General features: G+C 45.7%; 1 protein-coding gene across 2 annotated transcripts in view; it reads right to left on the bottom strand.

Annotated features, from left to right (window-relative positions):
• Window positions 1-13,560, bottom strand: part of dync1h1 (dynein, cytoplasmic 1, heavy chain 1) — a 30,188-nt gene that overhangs the window by 12,902 nt on the left and 3,726 nt on the right. For both annotated transcript variants that reach the window (XM_058090694.1, XM_058090695.1), the window contains exons 8-49: window positions 12,661-13,314; window positions 12,166-12,588; window positions 11,916-12,095; window positions 11,691-11,840; window positions 11,479-11,625; window positions 11,224-11,364; window positions 10,953-11,129; window positions 10,679-10,789; window positions 10,468-10,587; window positions 10,143-10,382; window positions 9,898-10,053; window positions 9,710-9,823; window positions 9,399-9,509; window positions 9,105-9,314; window positions 8,881-9,027; window positions 8,640-8,806; window positions 8,391-8,564; window positions 7,258-7,612; window positions 6,984-7,178; window positions 6,627-6,909; window positions 6,451-6,551; window positions 6,210-6,369; window positions 5,768-6,008; window positions 5,515-5,698; window positions 5,235-5,447; window positions 4,903-5,141; window positions 4,661-4,817; window positions 4,354-4,578; window positions 4,057-4,287; window positions 3,588-3,728; window positions 3,242-3,475; window positions 2,955-3,161; window positions 2,737-2,858; window positions 2,487-2,652; window positions 2,250-2,413; window positions 2,033-2,162; window positions 1,636-1,769; window positions 1,442-1,556; window positions 1,196-1,357; window positions 526-740; window positions 261-465; window positions 20-193 (exon numbers count right to left, since the gene is read on the bottom strand). In XM_058090694.1, coding sequence (XP_057946677.1) covers window positions 20-193; window positions 261-465; window positions 526-740; window positions 1,196-1,357; window positions 1,442-1,556; window positions 1,636-1,769; window positions 2,033-2,162; window positions 2,250-2,413; window positions 2,487-2,652; window positions 2,737-2,858; window positions 2,955-3,161; window positions 3,242-3,475; window positions 3,588-3,728; window positions 4,057-4,287; window positions 4,354-4,578; window positions 4,661-4,817; window positions 4,903-5,141; window positions 5,235-5,447; window positions 5,515-5,698; window positions 5,768-6,008; window positions 6,210-6,369; window positions 6,451-6,551; window positions 6,627-6,909; window positions 6,984-7,178; window positions 7,258-7,612; window positions 8,391-8,564; window positions 8,640-8,806; window positions 8,881-9,027; window positions 9,105-9,314; window positions 9,399-9,509; window positions 9,710-9,823; window positions 9,898-10,053; window positions 10,143-10,382; window positions 10,468-10,587; window positions 10,679-10,789; window positions 10,953-11,129; window positions 11,224-11,364; window positions 11,479-11,625; window positions 11,691-11,840; window positions 11,916-12,095; window positions 12,166-12,588; window positions 12,661-13,314 — 8,175 coding nt within the window. The remainder of the gene's footprint in view (window positions 1-19; window positions 194-260; window positions 466-525; window positions 741-1,195; window positions 1,358-1,441; window positions 1,557-1,635; window positions 1,770-2,032; window positions 2,163-2,249; window positions 2,414-2,486; window positions 2,653-2,736; window positions 2,859-2,954; window positions 3,162-3,241; window positions 3,476-3,587; window positions 3,729-4,056; window positions 4,288-4,353; window positions 4,579-4,660; window positions 4,818-4,902; window positions 5,142-5,234; window positions 5,448-5,514; window positions 5,699-5,767; window positions 6,009-6,209; window positions 6,370-6,450; window positions 6,552-6,626; window positions 6,910-6,983; window positions 7,179-7,257; window positions 7,613-8,390; window positions 8,565-8,639; window positions 8,807-8,880; window positions 9,028-9,104; window positions 9,315-9,398; window positions 9,510-9,709; window positions 9,824-9,897; window positions 10,054-10,142; window positions 10,383-10,467; window positions 10,588-10,678; window positions 10,790-10,952; window positions 11,130-11,223; window positions 11,365-11,478; window positions 11,626-11,690; window positions 11,841-11,915; window positions 12,096-12,165; window positions 12,589-12,660; window positions 13,315-13,560) is intronic.

Genomic DNA, 13,560 nt, shown 5'->3' with positions numbered 1-13,560 from the left:
GCACAATTTTTTTTTTTACCTGATCTACAGTCTCCTTGATCTTACGGAGACCCACGTTGAGATGCATCTGCTGCTCCTCCAGCTCGCTGCGCTTCTCGTTGAACAAGTTAGCATACTGGTTGATGAAGTCCAGGTAGTGGCGAGGAGTGATGGCCATGGTGTGACCACCTCGCTTAGCAAGACGGTTATTAGCCTAGTGACAAGTAGACATTTGAAGCATGTTTGCCAAAACGCATACGTTAGAATGCAGAGATCCTTACCTGGTGCAATGTCTGGTGTACAAACACACAGCCATTGACGATAGCCTCCCTGTGCTTTGGTGGCTGGGGAAGTTTGTCATAGACGATGGGCATGTAGTCTGGCACCTTGTAGTTGGGCTTCTCCAGGTCCATTTTGCTGGTGAACTCCTTCCCGACTTGATAAAGAGCCTCGGTTGACCAGTCTCCAAACCAGTTCAGCACACACCTAGAGCACAGATTTCGTTTTGCATCCTTGTACTACGTGGATTGTTTTAGATTTCTTTACCTGTTGAAGAGGGCTGGAGATGTGGCCGCCCTGTCCTTCAGGCCCTCCGACGAGGGGTTCATGGTGAAAACTACATGGAGGTTACGGATAACCTGGCTTGTAAACCACTTATAGAGCTCCTCATGGGTGTCGAGCATGAGTCCCTCTTTCTGCGCTCCCTCCTTGCATTGAGTCATGAGGGTGGCATACTCATCTCCCTCAAACAAGCCAGGAACCTATATAATGGTAATGGTTTTATTTCATTTGAACATGCATCAGATTACAATTGAATGCATCACATAATGAGTTCACAGTTCCACATGTCCAAAAGGAGTAGGAAGAAGCAAAGCTTATTAAATCCTACCCCTCCATCTGGTACTTTTACAATCAGTAACTGTTACATTTGTTCACTTCCTGCTTTCCTAATATAATTTAAGTTTTCAACTTTATTTATTTGTTTATTTATTTTTAATTTTTTGTCACGTACCGAAGTACGAGGTGATATGACCATACAATGACATAATGGGTACCATAGTAACTGTCAATATAGTGAGATATATATATATATATATATATATATATATATCTATCACTATGTGGATTCACTATATATCCATATATCGCTATGGATTATGGAATGTTCAAAACTGAACTCCACAAAAAGCAAAAGTGCTCCAAAAGTGGAAGTTACCTCTCCGTTGGCCAGCAGGGTGTTCATTCGCTCAAGGAATCCGGAATCCAGCACATTGGACTCATCCATGATGAAGGCGATCTTCTCGTTCTTGCAACCAGAGCGGCGAAGCACTGTACGCAAGTCCTCATCAAAGTCCTCTCCGGTGTATTTCCTGTGTACCTAAATACCCCCCAAAAAAGATAATTACACATGAATATGGACACAGTATGGCTGGGGGACATCTTACAAATTTGTAACACCAACCTTGATTTGGTAAACACTAAGTCCGTTCATCCAGGCAACAAATCGAGACAGAGTAGTCTTCCCTGCTCCACTCACACCAATCAACAGAAGATGTCCCTGTGGCTGGCGGAAGATTCTAGAAAAAGACATTTCCTTGTTCTATATGTAAATGCCAGACAACCTATTTCTTATAATGCGTAAGCCTTGAAGCTTACCGATCAATTCTGAGAACATGGTCCAAAACCTCGTTGAAGAGCACTAGAGGGACATCCAGCTCCTCCTCGTAGAAGACCTTAAGACGAGCCTTCACATAATCCCTCAGCTCCTCTTGTTCTACTGGGATGTAGTCCTTCAGTAAAACAAGACACAGAATTGTAAATGCATTGATATGTTATTTATTTTAGCAGTATGTGCCCCGCCCCGCTTTTTCTCATGTTTTAACTGTGTATTAACGAATGAATGTTGTGTTTTGGTGTGTCTTCTACTCTGTTTACTTGCTTTTATTCAACTCCATTCTTCTGTAAAGTGTCTTTGAGTATTTTGAAAAGCGCTATACAAATAAAATGTATTATTTATTATTATTAGTAGTAGTAGTAGGGTGAACAGGTTTACCTTGGAGAGCCAGTTGCTGTAAAGGATGGGCCTGTTGAGAGCCTTCTCCTTATCAATATTGGGGAAATGTTTGAGAGCAACCACGTCAATGTTCTCATCTGTCCACCTTCTCTCATCATCACCGACCAGCCTGGTAACAAACAAGAGGAATACAAGAAGATTGACTGAAGGAGCAGAAAAGGACATTTAGGACATAATCTTAGCAAACTTGTATTACCTATCCTGAAAGAGGCGCAGAGCCTCGTGAGCCCAGATACGGATAAGTCCCTCCACGGGTAGAGTCTCCAGTGGCCGCAGGGCTTCAAAGATCCCCCTCACCCAACGGGTCATCTCTCTGGGAGAATAGATGTAGTGAGGTTGTGTGTCCTGGGTGAAACGCTCCTGAAAGAAGTGCAAACATAAAAATTGTTTAGTTGCACAAAACTTATAATTAAAAGCTCATTTACGCCCTTACCTGAGACATGGTGTAGAACTCCACCATAGCAGCTGTCAGAGGTTCAGCATAGGTCCGAAGAGAGGGGATGAGGCGCAGCATGGCCCGATTGAAGGTGCCGTAAATCTGTGTGAGAGAGGCTGGGCCGGGATAGTCAACATACACCACAGGAACGTGACGCAGGAACCTATGAAACGTCAACGATTTTATTACATGTTATTGCTGTGGCTGCTCACAGGGATATTCGGTGTTGGGACTCTTATATTGCTACCTGTGTGTGAGAGGCTTTCTGCCTGGATCAGTAGGAGGATTACAAGCACCCACAAACTGGATCCTCTCCAGTTTGACCCAAGTCTGGTCTGAGGTGCGGTAGAAGCCTCCATGCTCCACCATCTGTACACGGAAAATGACACCGCATCAGTTATCGTAAAACAAAGATACTGCATGTGGTGCTGCTCGTTCTCCTTGTTCTTAAACAGCGCCTTGTACCTGTCTGATGAAGGAGATGACTCTCTGAGTGCCGTACTTGTCCATATCGGGCAGATTGATCTCGTCGCAGAACAACACCAACCACTTGCCAAGCTGCACTGGGGCCAGTACCACGCCGTTGGGAGTGCGGCGGTACTCGCAGTAGTGGTCGAAGGTCTTGAGCAGCAGTTCTGGGGTGGTGGCGCTGGAGAAGTTCAGTCCAACAACCTGGGAAAAATTAAATAATTCATTATTAATACATTAGTTTCTAATACACAGGTAGAAGGGAAAAGAAGCATGTTTCTCACCTCCATATCAGGCAAGGCCCTGAGGGCGCTGAAGAGTGTCATAGTCTTTCCAGAGCCAGGAGGTCCACACAGCACCAGTGGTTTGTGCTCTGCCAGCCAGGTGTACAGCAAAGCCTCGTGGCGTACAGTGTCCAAGGTGGGGACCACGACATCCGGCGAGGCCACCTTGTGGGTCTCTACCTCAATCTGGGGCACCTTACCCTGCCAAGACTGCCACTCGCCAGAGATACAAACCTGAGAAGAACAGAGAATTTGCTCATGAGGCAGAAGAAAATGGCTATTTACTTCAGACAATATTGTAATTGTGAAAAGCTGTGTGTGAGGTTTGGGTTCAAGTCATCAGTACCTCATAATCAATGATGGGAATGTTGGGAGCAGTGGGGAGGGGCACCGTGGTGATGCGGCGGATGTATTCCCCTAGCTCAGCCCTCATCTTCAGCCGGCCATCACCAGAGAAGGACCACAGCACGGCGTAGATTAGATACCTCTGTAACAAAAAGTATTCAAATTGACCTTTCATCGCTCTGAGACCATGCAAATGTGTATTAGGTTTGGGGTATTTTTTTGTATTAATTAATTTCAACACAGGTTTCATTGTTTCTTTGTTGACTTTCCTGATGAGGTACAATACACGATATGTTGCATCTGCAGTGTAAGCAAAATCAACAGAACTGTTGGAAATATAGCTGTAGTATAGGTAATTACAGCTGCCCCTTATATATTTTAAATTGTGGGGGTATTTGGGTGGACAATGCACCCAGAGATTAAACGAGGCACAACTTTTACAACAGCAGTCTTTAAAGCAGATGACATACCTGCATGTATCGCTCAAGCTGATCAATGGGCATCGGGAAGTCAGGATGGTTGTTGTTGTAGAGCGCCACATTGCGGCAAGCCTGGTGCAGCATGGAAAACAGTGAACCCATGCAACGCAAGCGGGTGAAGTCCATGATGTGCTCCATCTTGGAGGCGTGCTCCAAGGCCTTGATGACAAGGCCAGTGGAGGTGAAGTACGGCTGCAAAATGGCAGCGGCATCACGCTGGATCTGGTGTGACAAAAACAAGACGTCTTAACATTTTGACGCTGCGATAGAAGATGTGAGCGATTATACCTGCAACATTGGCGAAGCAGTCTCCTCCTCATCCTCTGTACCCTTCCTCTTCCTCTGAGCCTCATCCTCGCCTTCATCCAGGGGGATGCTGCGAATGCGAGCCAGGAAGTTGTTGAAAATCATGTCTGTGCTGAGTACATCTTCGCTGAACCACACCATTCCACAACGAGAGACTGTGGCCAGGGTGGCGTATTTGAGGTCCTGGACCTCAAACATAACACGTACCTGGGGGTGAATGACAAAGAGTTGAAAACAAATAGACAAAGGGAGGGGGGGGGGGGGGGGGGACAAAATCAGCTGCTTTTACATTTGGTGGCAAGCTGAGACGCTCTCCATTTGGCAGTGTGAGCAGTTTATTGTCATCTAAGACAGAGTTGAGATTTTCAACCCACTCAGGGTCCACATCTCCATCAAAGATGATCCACTGGCGCTTCTGCAATTCACCTCTAACATTGTCAATAATCCTGGAATTCAAAGAAAATAGTTTACCATCAAAAACATAAATAAATCACAAAAAGAGGCCATATCACTTCACTCTCAACCACTCACTTTCTGAGGATGTGTGTGAACAAGCCGTCGGTCCATTCACGGGTGTTGGGGTCCAGCGTACCATACAGGTGATCTTTGCTAATGGCTTTGGGGTCAATGATGTGGGCCACACCTTCAACACCCTCCAGCCTTTCCAGAGCTTTGAGCAGCACCCTCCAAGCCATTGTCTTTCCACTACCTGAAGGTCCTACCATCATGAGACCATGGTTGATCTGTGTTATCTGGTACAGCTGCAGCACCTAGTAAGAAAATCATACAGCAACATTTAATGCATTATAATGCATTGGGATAGAACCATGTAGGGGTTGGCACATCAAGAGCGATGTATTTACCTTCTCCACCCACATACTGCCCACGTCGTCACCATCTCCGTAGGTGAGGTACATCTCCTTGCACACCTTCTTCAACTCCTCCCTCAGAGCAGTCATCTCTCCACGCATGTACTGCACTCCGGGGAAGACATCAGACAGCAGGCTGAACAGAAGAGGAATGTCCTCTGCCACCAACTTGGGTACCATGGTCTCACACACACTCTGGATCAGAATCTACAGCAACAGAAGGTCATATTTAACACTTTCCATATTAAGTGCTTCTTCCTGGTACTGTTTTCACCTCTTGCTCAGGAAGGTTCTCTGCAATCTCATTCTCATCAACATCTTCCCCACGTTCAAGCTTCTCCCTTTTGATTCTTTGGATGCGCTCACGCTTCACATTGCCAGCACTTATCAGCACACTTTTGAGAGCTCGAAGGCCAAAGTCGTAGTGACTTTGAGAGGACAGCTGCTCGTCACACAGCCTGAAAAGGAGGTAAATATTAGTAGATAAGTTCCCTTAAAAGGTAGTTTTTCCTCACACAAGAACATACTTGAAGAAGGGAACGATCTTCTTGGCAAGGATCTCAGCTGTGCGGAAGCCCTGAGAGTAGAGCATGACCTGGGCAATGAGCTGACGGTCTGGTTTGGTCATGGCCAAGCTACGGAAGAGCTTCTTCAAGTTGTCGGGCAGGTTGGAGCGACCGGCATAGCCAGGGTTCATGGTGATGAAGATGGCCATGTCTGGGCTCACCTTCACCTGCTTGTTCAGCAGCTCTGTGGTGACTGGCACACCTAGACAGATGACAAAAGATCGCATTTCAGATTAATTTTCTCCATCATCAGTTTACAATAGTCCATCAATACATTGTGGTTTGAACATTGCTCCCTCACTAACGCGGCTTTTCAAAAAAAAGATACTTTGAGGAAATCTACTGATTGGTCTGGAACAAATGAACCACGATAAAGAAAAATATGATTTAGTTTTCCACATACTCCTGTCTCTGTTGGGGTTGCTGTGTTCCCTCAAGGCCACCTGAATGTACTGGACTTGCTGGGAGACTGCAGACAACATTCTCTCTTCCAGACGGTTGAACTCGTCAAAGCAGCCCCAAGCTCCCACTTGGCACAGGCCGACAAAGATACGACCCATGGCCTAAAGGCAAGGAGGTACACAAATGATTCAAATTACTACTACTGTGGATGATTAAAATTTTAAGCAGTGTATGTTACATACCTGAAAGTCGAATGTCTCATCACAGTTGAAGACCAAGACAAAGCGGCCAAGCTGGTGGCCCAAAGCTTTCACAGACTCAGTCTTTCCTGTTCCAGCAGGACCTATAAGACAAAGTTTATATTCCATATTTAAACAAATGTTTAGTGGACGACAACAACAACAACAAAAAAGCATACCAAATGGAGACCCTCCAAGGCGAGCCTCCAGAGCCTGAGTCATGGTCAAGTAGCAGCGGTCAGTCAGTGGAGTCTGGACGAGCTTGTCCTGGACACCAAGGTATTCAAAGCCGTAGTTGAATTTAGCATTTGCCATCTGGATGGATAGCTGCTGCAGGACGTCTGTCTGCTTGGGGTCAAAGTAGAATCGCATCTGACTGAGCCACTCAAAGGACTTGGGGTTGTCAATCTTGTTCCTGATCAGAGCCCTGGTTACGTCACGTTGGTGCACCAGCTCTGTGATCTGAGAGGCAGAAAGATGTCAGACTGTGTCCCAATGTCAAAGAAATTCACTTGTAGAGAAGCATTCTCCCTCACCAGATGTTCCAGCTTCCTCCTGCGAAGTGGTGGCTGCTCCATGAGCACCGTGTCAGCCAGCACATTTAGTGTGGCCTCCACGTTTGACAGCACACCTTGCATGGGGGTCATGTCACCACCACCAGAGACGGTTGTCAAGGCTGACTCGATGTTCTCAGACCAGGCGATTTGGGTGGAAAGCACCACCAGCTGAGCCTGTGGACAGAAGACAACGAGATCACATTTTACAACCATGCCACATCTTTGAAATAACGTGATCAGCATGAGATTTAACCTGATAGCGATCAATCCAGTTGATGTATTGGCTCAGATCCACAGCAGTGCCCTTGTTGAAGGCCGTGACCTCTGTGACAGACTCTGCTAGCAGCTTGGCCAAAGTCACCCTCATCTCCTTTTCCACGAGCGTCAGCCACTCGTTGATCTTGGGGTGCTCCGTGATGGAGACGGGTGTTTTGTAGAGAATCTCCTCACCCTCGCGAGATGATATCCCCAGAACCTCAGTGTTGTCTTCGTTGAGCAAGATGCTGGAGACGCCCGCGAACATCTTCTTGAAGTGCTTCTGCAGCTTGGCCACGTTCTTGCTGTTGCCAATGATCTCAAGCAAGTCTTCGTCTCCCACAAAGTAGAACCTGGAAAAACACGTGTTACATTTTTTTCCTGAACATACTTTGCTAGACAACTGTTAATAGACACATATAGCATCAGAAAGGTAAATCTAGCTGCAAAATGTAATAACTCTGATAACTAATAACAGAGCCCTTAGTAATCTAAGATGGTAACAATGGAGAGCAAGGCAATACAACATGTTTTCACAAAGCTCATGATGTCATCAAAGCATTTACATTGAAAACCAACCTAATTTATGGTATCATGGCTAATTTAGCTAATTTTGAATGTGTAAGTGTATGAATATTTTTTCCAGGTAGTCATCTGATCAAAACATCACATTCACCATCCAAAGTTGTCTGGACATAGCAAAGTAAAGACAAACTGCTTTCCTCTTTGCCTTCAATACAGTGTAGAAGTGACACTTCTTAGACAATAGGTATTTGCAAAGAGTGTATAATAAACCCTGTTTTCATTGGTTGTTACACACTTTTAACCAAACATTACCTTCCTGTTGCAACGGCTTCTGATAGATTTGTTAGATCCAATGTTTTTATTTTTGTCATTTTTTTCCTACTTCTCAGCAAGTTGATGAATTGATGAAGAAATCAGTCAATTGTGTGGAAATGAGCACGGATTAACAGTGTTTTAATGCAAGGTATATTAAGGAGTCCTTACTTTGCTTCAACCAACAGAGGCACTTTTAATTGGTAATGTACAACATGACATCAAGCTATTGGAGGTTGTGCTACATCCTCCACTATATAGTTTTATTTTGCTCCCAGCCGAAAGCCATCTTACCTTGGGAATGATGATCTTTCCCTCTCCAGGTATTCTCCCAGGGCTTTCTGTATTTTCCCAAGAAGGTCAGCCAGTCTCTCCAGGGATCTCTGCACCCCTTGTATGTTCAGCACATCCATCACCAGAGGAGACTTGGTCACTTTCTTCATCAGTGCCAAAAACTCTGTGCTGATACTGTAGAGAGCATTCATGTAGAATTAGGTTACATGTTGTCTATTGGAAAAAAAATGAAGGTGGTTCATTGTTTACCTCTGGAATCTTTGGGTTTCCACGGGCAGCAGATGTTTGATGTCTGCACTGCCCGTGAAGATGCCCTCCAGGTAGACCCATCGGCGCTGGACATCGATCCAAACGTCAAACAGAGCCATGATGCGATTGAGCTTGTCCTCCCAGCTAAGAGCGTCCTCCTCAAACACCTAAGAGAAAGACATACAAAATAGTTTTAATACAGGAATGGCTCAAAGTAAAACAAGCTTTAATGAACATATACCTTGTAGTAAGGAGACAACTTCATGGCAGACACGCTGTTGATGTGCTCTTTGACCTTGTTGAAGAGGTCATCCCATCCTCGAATCAGACGACACTTATTTTGGTAATTCACCAGGTCGAGCTCATAGGAATTCCACACTTCACGGATCTGCAAAACAGCACAAACTATTAATATTTTGAATTGAAGAATTGAAGTGTGCTGAGCATATTACTCTGATAGTGTACCTGTTTGAGGAACTCCTCCAAAGCCATCTCTCCCTGTGCTACCAGGAGGACATCCTTCACCACCATCTCGTTCTTTTGCAGATCCACATCCCAGATCTGACCCAGGGTCAATTCTGACAGGACCCAGTTGACATGTAGACGCTTCATTAGCTGCTTCCAGTGGCGGTCCTTCAGAGCCTCTGACTTCAGCTCAATCACCAACATGTTCACCTGTTAAAAGTAACATCAAATGATGATTACAATTTCAGTTCACAGCAGTTTTCCTCTTGTCTTGAAGTATAACAACTGCCTGACCTTGAGGTATCCCTTCAGCAGCCTCTGGACATACTCGTAGGAAGCATACTGTCTTAGTCTTGCTTGGAAGTTTTTCAGCTGGTTCAGAAGAGCGTCCAGATTCTGACGAAGCTATCGACACACAAAAAGAAAATAGCGATTTTTTTTTAATGCATTATCTAAGATGCTGACCATTCATGATACTTCGTCAGCCACAGCTATTAATGCCCATACTTATGTTTACTACGCACCAGGCAACTATAGGAAACCAGGCATTTGATTGAATAGATGCCTTAATTGGTGCATTTATAGTAGTCCTGCTCATGTGTTACCTTGCGTGGCTGAACAGACACCCACGGCTGCTCTTTCATCTGGTCAATCTGCTCCCACACCTTTGACAGCTCTGACCACACCTCCTTCAGGTCATGCAGCTCCTCCAGTGCCACCTACAATCATTACAGTCATTAGTTACTGCTCTCAAGTAAGAAACGACAGCTAATCTTCGTAATTAGATTCTTACCTGGACCCTCTCTTCACTGCCACTGAGCAAGCCTGTGTCGGTGAGCTCCAGGGCCTCTTTGGCACGGGCACACTTCTCTCTTTCAACCTTCAGACGCCCAAAGTTGCCTTCATAGATGGTCAGAGACTGAAGAGCCTCCTCAGGACGCAGGTTACCCTGATGTACAGTGCATATATTGCTAAAGAATTAGGTTTCCGTGCTGAAAGAGCTTCATTTGCGTTCACACTTTTCTCTATGTCTCTTACAGCGACGGGTTTGGTCTTCTCCCAGTCGTTGAGCAGGTCGGTTGTGCGATTTTCCACTGCTTTGTCCTCCTGGACAATCTTCATCTGCAGGTTGGCCACCTGCTGTTGGATAGCAGTGTCCTTGCGCTTCATGATGTCACTGAAGGCCCCCCACTCTCCTTCAATGTTGTCGATGTAGAGCCAAGATGGAGGGAACTGGAATCTCTGCTTTTCCAGCAGCCGCTGCCCATTACGGAACAACTAATGGAAAAACAAAGGAGGTGGAATTCTGTTTGTCACTTGCTTTGGCCTTGAAGACACATTGTGTGCATAACTGTGTACTCACATCCACATTTTTTTCAAATTGTTTGATTTTACGCTTAAGCGTTTGAACATATGTGATGAAGTTGACTGCATCTGATGTGCTGGCTGTATCCACGGAATGCTGTTCAAGGTCTTGACGAGACTGAAAAAGGGACAAGACAATGTTAAATGACCAGGAATGTATTGCTAATAGTATTAATGTCACAGTAATGCCATGTTTAATCAGGATATACCTTGGAGATCTGGGCATGGAAGTCCTGCATGTTCTGGCCCAGCATTTGGCCAAACTTGCTGAGCACCTCTTTGTGCCAAGAATCGTACTTCAAGTTCACCTTGGACTGGACCTGATAACAATGAATAAATAATATTGAGTGCGCGCACGAGCAAATCCTGAAATATAAGAAATAGAGCAGGAAAATGTAGCAATTCTGATCAAACAATAGTATTCGTCAATATGCATTCGTAAAATAGAAACGTAATAATAAAGTTGAAAGTATTGTTATTTACCTTGCCATAGTCGATGACCACCGGTCCAAACTCCTTTCGTGTTTCTGCATTGTCAAAGGTTCCACGTGCTTTACGGATCTGGACAAGAAGGGCCTGCCACTTGGTGAGGTCTTCGCCCAGCCGGTTGTAGATGTTCTCAGCCTGCATGTCCCACAAGCACTGGTACTGCAGCCACACCTGGACAAAGGCAAGACGGTTGACAACATAAATAAGAAAAAGGGACTCGATGGACTGTAAACATATAAATCAAACTTGTGAAAATGACATTTACCTTGACATACTGCTCCACCTCACCGACAATGTCTTCCACTGCATTGTAGGCCTCCTCCAAGGCCGCAGGCCCGTCGGGCATTCTGGTCAGAGCATTTCGATAGAACTTCTCCTCCTCTGAAAACTCATAGTGAACCCCGACCTGGTGAAGATGGGCAGATTTAATTGAATAAAATAAAATACAAATAAACCAAAAATTTGCAATCAAAGCTTGTTTATCTGCCTTGGCGAAGACCTATATCAAATTATGTTTGACCTGGTATCTCTGGCTCTGGATCCTTGGAAGGGAAAGTATGACCATCTTCCAGGAAAACATCTCTTGGTAGAGCTTGTAGCGACAGTCTTCAATAGGAGGGTTAAGGTAGATGACCTGGTTGGTGATCCTCAGCTCGTGGACAACATTCTACAGAAAGAAAGTGTTAGTGTTTTAAGGGGGAAGTTTGTTGGTGACTTGGCCATGATGTCTACCTTGATCTTGGGCTCGCCTCCAGGTTTGTGGCTCACTTGAGGAGCCTCTGTGTCCATGTCCACGTCGGCTTTGTCCTCCACTTGTCCACGAAGCACCTGGGTCCAGGCCTTGAGACCAGCTTGCAGACGTACTCCAAGGATACGCTCAATCTATGCAAGGAAATGATTAAGGTCAGTCCAGTACGTTTATTTCTAACAATAACAACACAATTGCTCCTCACTCACCTCAATGTCCAGCTTGTTGACCCAGATGGGTAAGTTGGAGTAGGAGTGCAAGTTGAGGTCATCCACAGCTTTTTGGACACGATTGAGGATGTCAGAAAAGGTCTTATGGTCAAACATGCAGGTGTCCAGAGAGCGGACCTCCAGATCGATTTTCTCCTCTATCAGCAAAAGGTCATCCACCTGGAAACACCATATACGGTCAATGCAAAGTACTTTTTATGTTTTTATATATTAAATCCTCCATACTGACCTTTTCTTGGAAGTTGAAGACAGTCTCAGCCAGTCTCTGAACATAAGGATCCAGCTTGTAGGATTCCCACACCAAAGTGATACCTTCAGTAATGAGGGCCTGAACCTCTTTCTTCAGCCCAGCCACCAGAAGGGAGATGGATGACCTCTCCTCCACCTTCTCACAGGTGCGCTCGTATGTGCGCACACTCTCGATGAGGGAGATAGCAAATGGGTAGAGCTGGTTGGCCTGGTGGGCTTTGTTGACAATGGCCAGGGGCACGCGGAAGCTAAGCCACTTGAGATTGCGCACCTCTTTGGACAAGGTGATGATCTCAGGGAGGAAGTTGACTTTGAGCTTCAGCATGTTTCCTGTGCGCCCTCGGGCGCGGGTGCTCTCAATAGTGAAAATGCGTCCGGACACACCAAGGTTCCGCTGCTGTACCTGGTACAAAAATTTAACAAATTATTCAGTAAATCATTTTTTTTAGTAAATCATGAAGCATCCTCTTTGTACCTTGCGCGCCCAATCGTCGAAAATCTCTTGAGTGTTAAGCTTCGCCCTGAAGCTATCTCCATCCTGCTTTAGCTTCAGTCCCTCCACATGATTCTCCCACCCCTTCCCAAGAACATCCTCCACCCTCTTCATGTATGCCGTCAGCTGACGATCGATTTGCTTGGCCCAGATGATGGATCCCGACACAGGTGGCAGATCTCGCACATGGCTCATCTTGCACGCCTGGCTCTGAGGGTACTGCACCTTGAACTTATCATGCAGCGACTCGATGTCGTCCTTCACACGCTGGATGAGCTGTGTCTGGTACTCGCGGATGGCACCGCGGATGTGGGGCCTGACAAAGAGCGCATTGAAGCGCGAGAAGATGCGGAACATCTCGTTGGCATTCTTGGCTGTCCCCAGCTGGTCCCGCAGACGGGCGGTGATGCGGGTCTCCACACGGTCGATGCGCTCGTCGTAGCGCTTCATGGCGGCTTCCCAGGCTTCCATTCCCTCCTTGGACACATCCAGGCCGTCCACCTCTTTGACATTTTCATAAGCGAGGTTGACCTCCTCAATAGCGTTGGCGTCAGCAGCGTCAAAGAGAACTCCGGCTACCTTCATGTCCTGAGGCTCCACGGTCTCTCCTGGGGCATGCTGTGATACAGCTGAAACCTGGAGACAAATTGGAGCCATTAGGAAAATAATTGATTCTGTGATGAATCTGTAAAAAAGAAAGTTGTTGGAAGAATATAAACTACAATTTCAAGACTTGAGTGCACCGGAATAAAAGATGTTACACAGAGAGATTTTTGTAACTTGAGACTTGAGCAAAAGTTCAATTTGAATGCTTGCATTATGAGTATTTCCTTGTCTGTTTTCCGTGATGAGGGTGTGTGTATGAAGGCAAAGTGACTGTTC

This window comes from Doryrhamphus excisus, chromosome 13, assembly GCF_030265055.1.
Source record: "Doryrhamphus excisus isolate RoL2022-K1 chromosome 13, RoL_Dexc_1.0, whole genome shotgun sequence".
In the NCBI taxonomy this organism is placed as follows: domain Eukaryota; kingdom Metazoa; phylum Chordata; class Actinopteri; order Syngnathiformes; family Syngnathidae; genus Doryrhamphus; species Doryrhamphus excisus.
This window is presented reverse-complemented; position numbering and strand designations above follow the sequence as displayed.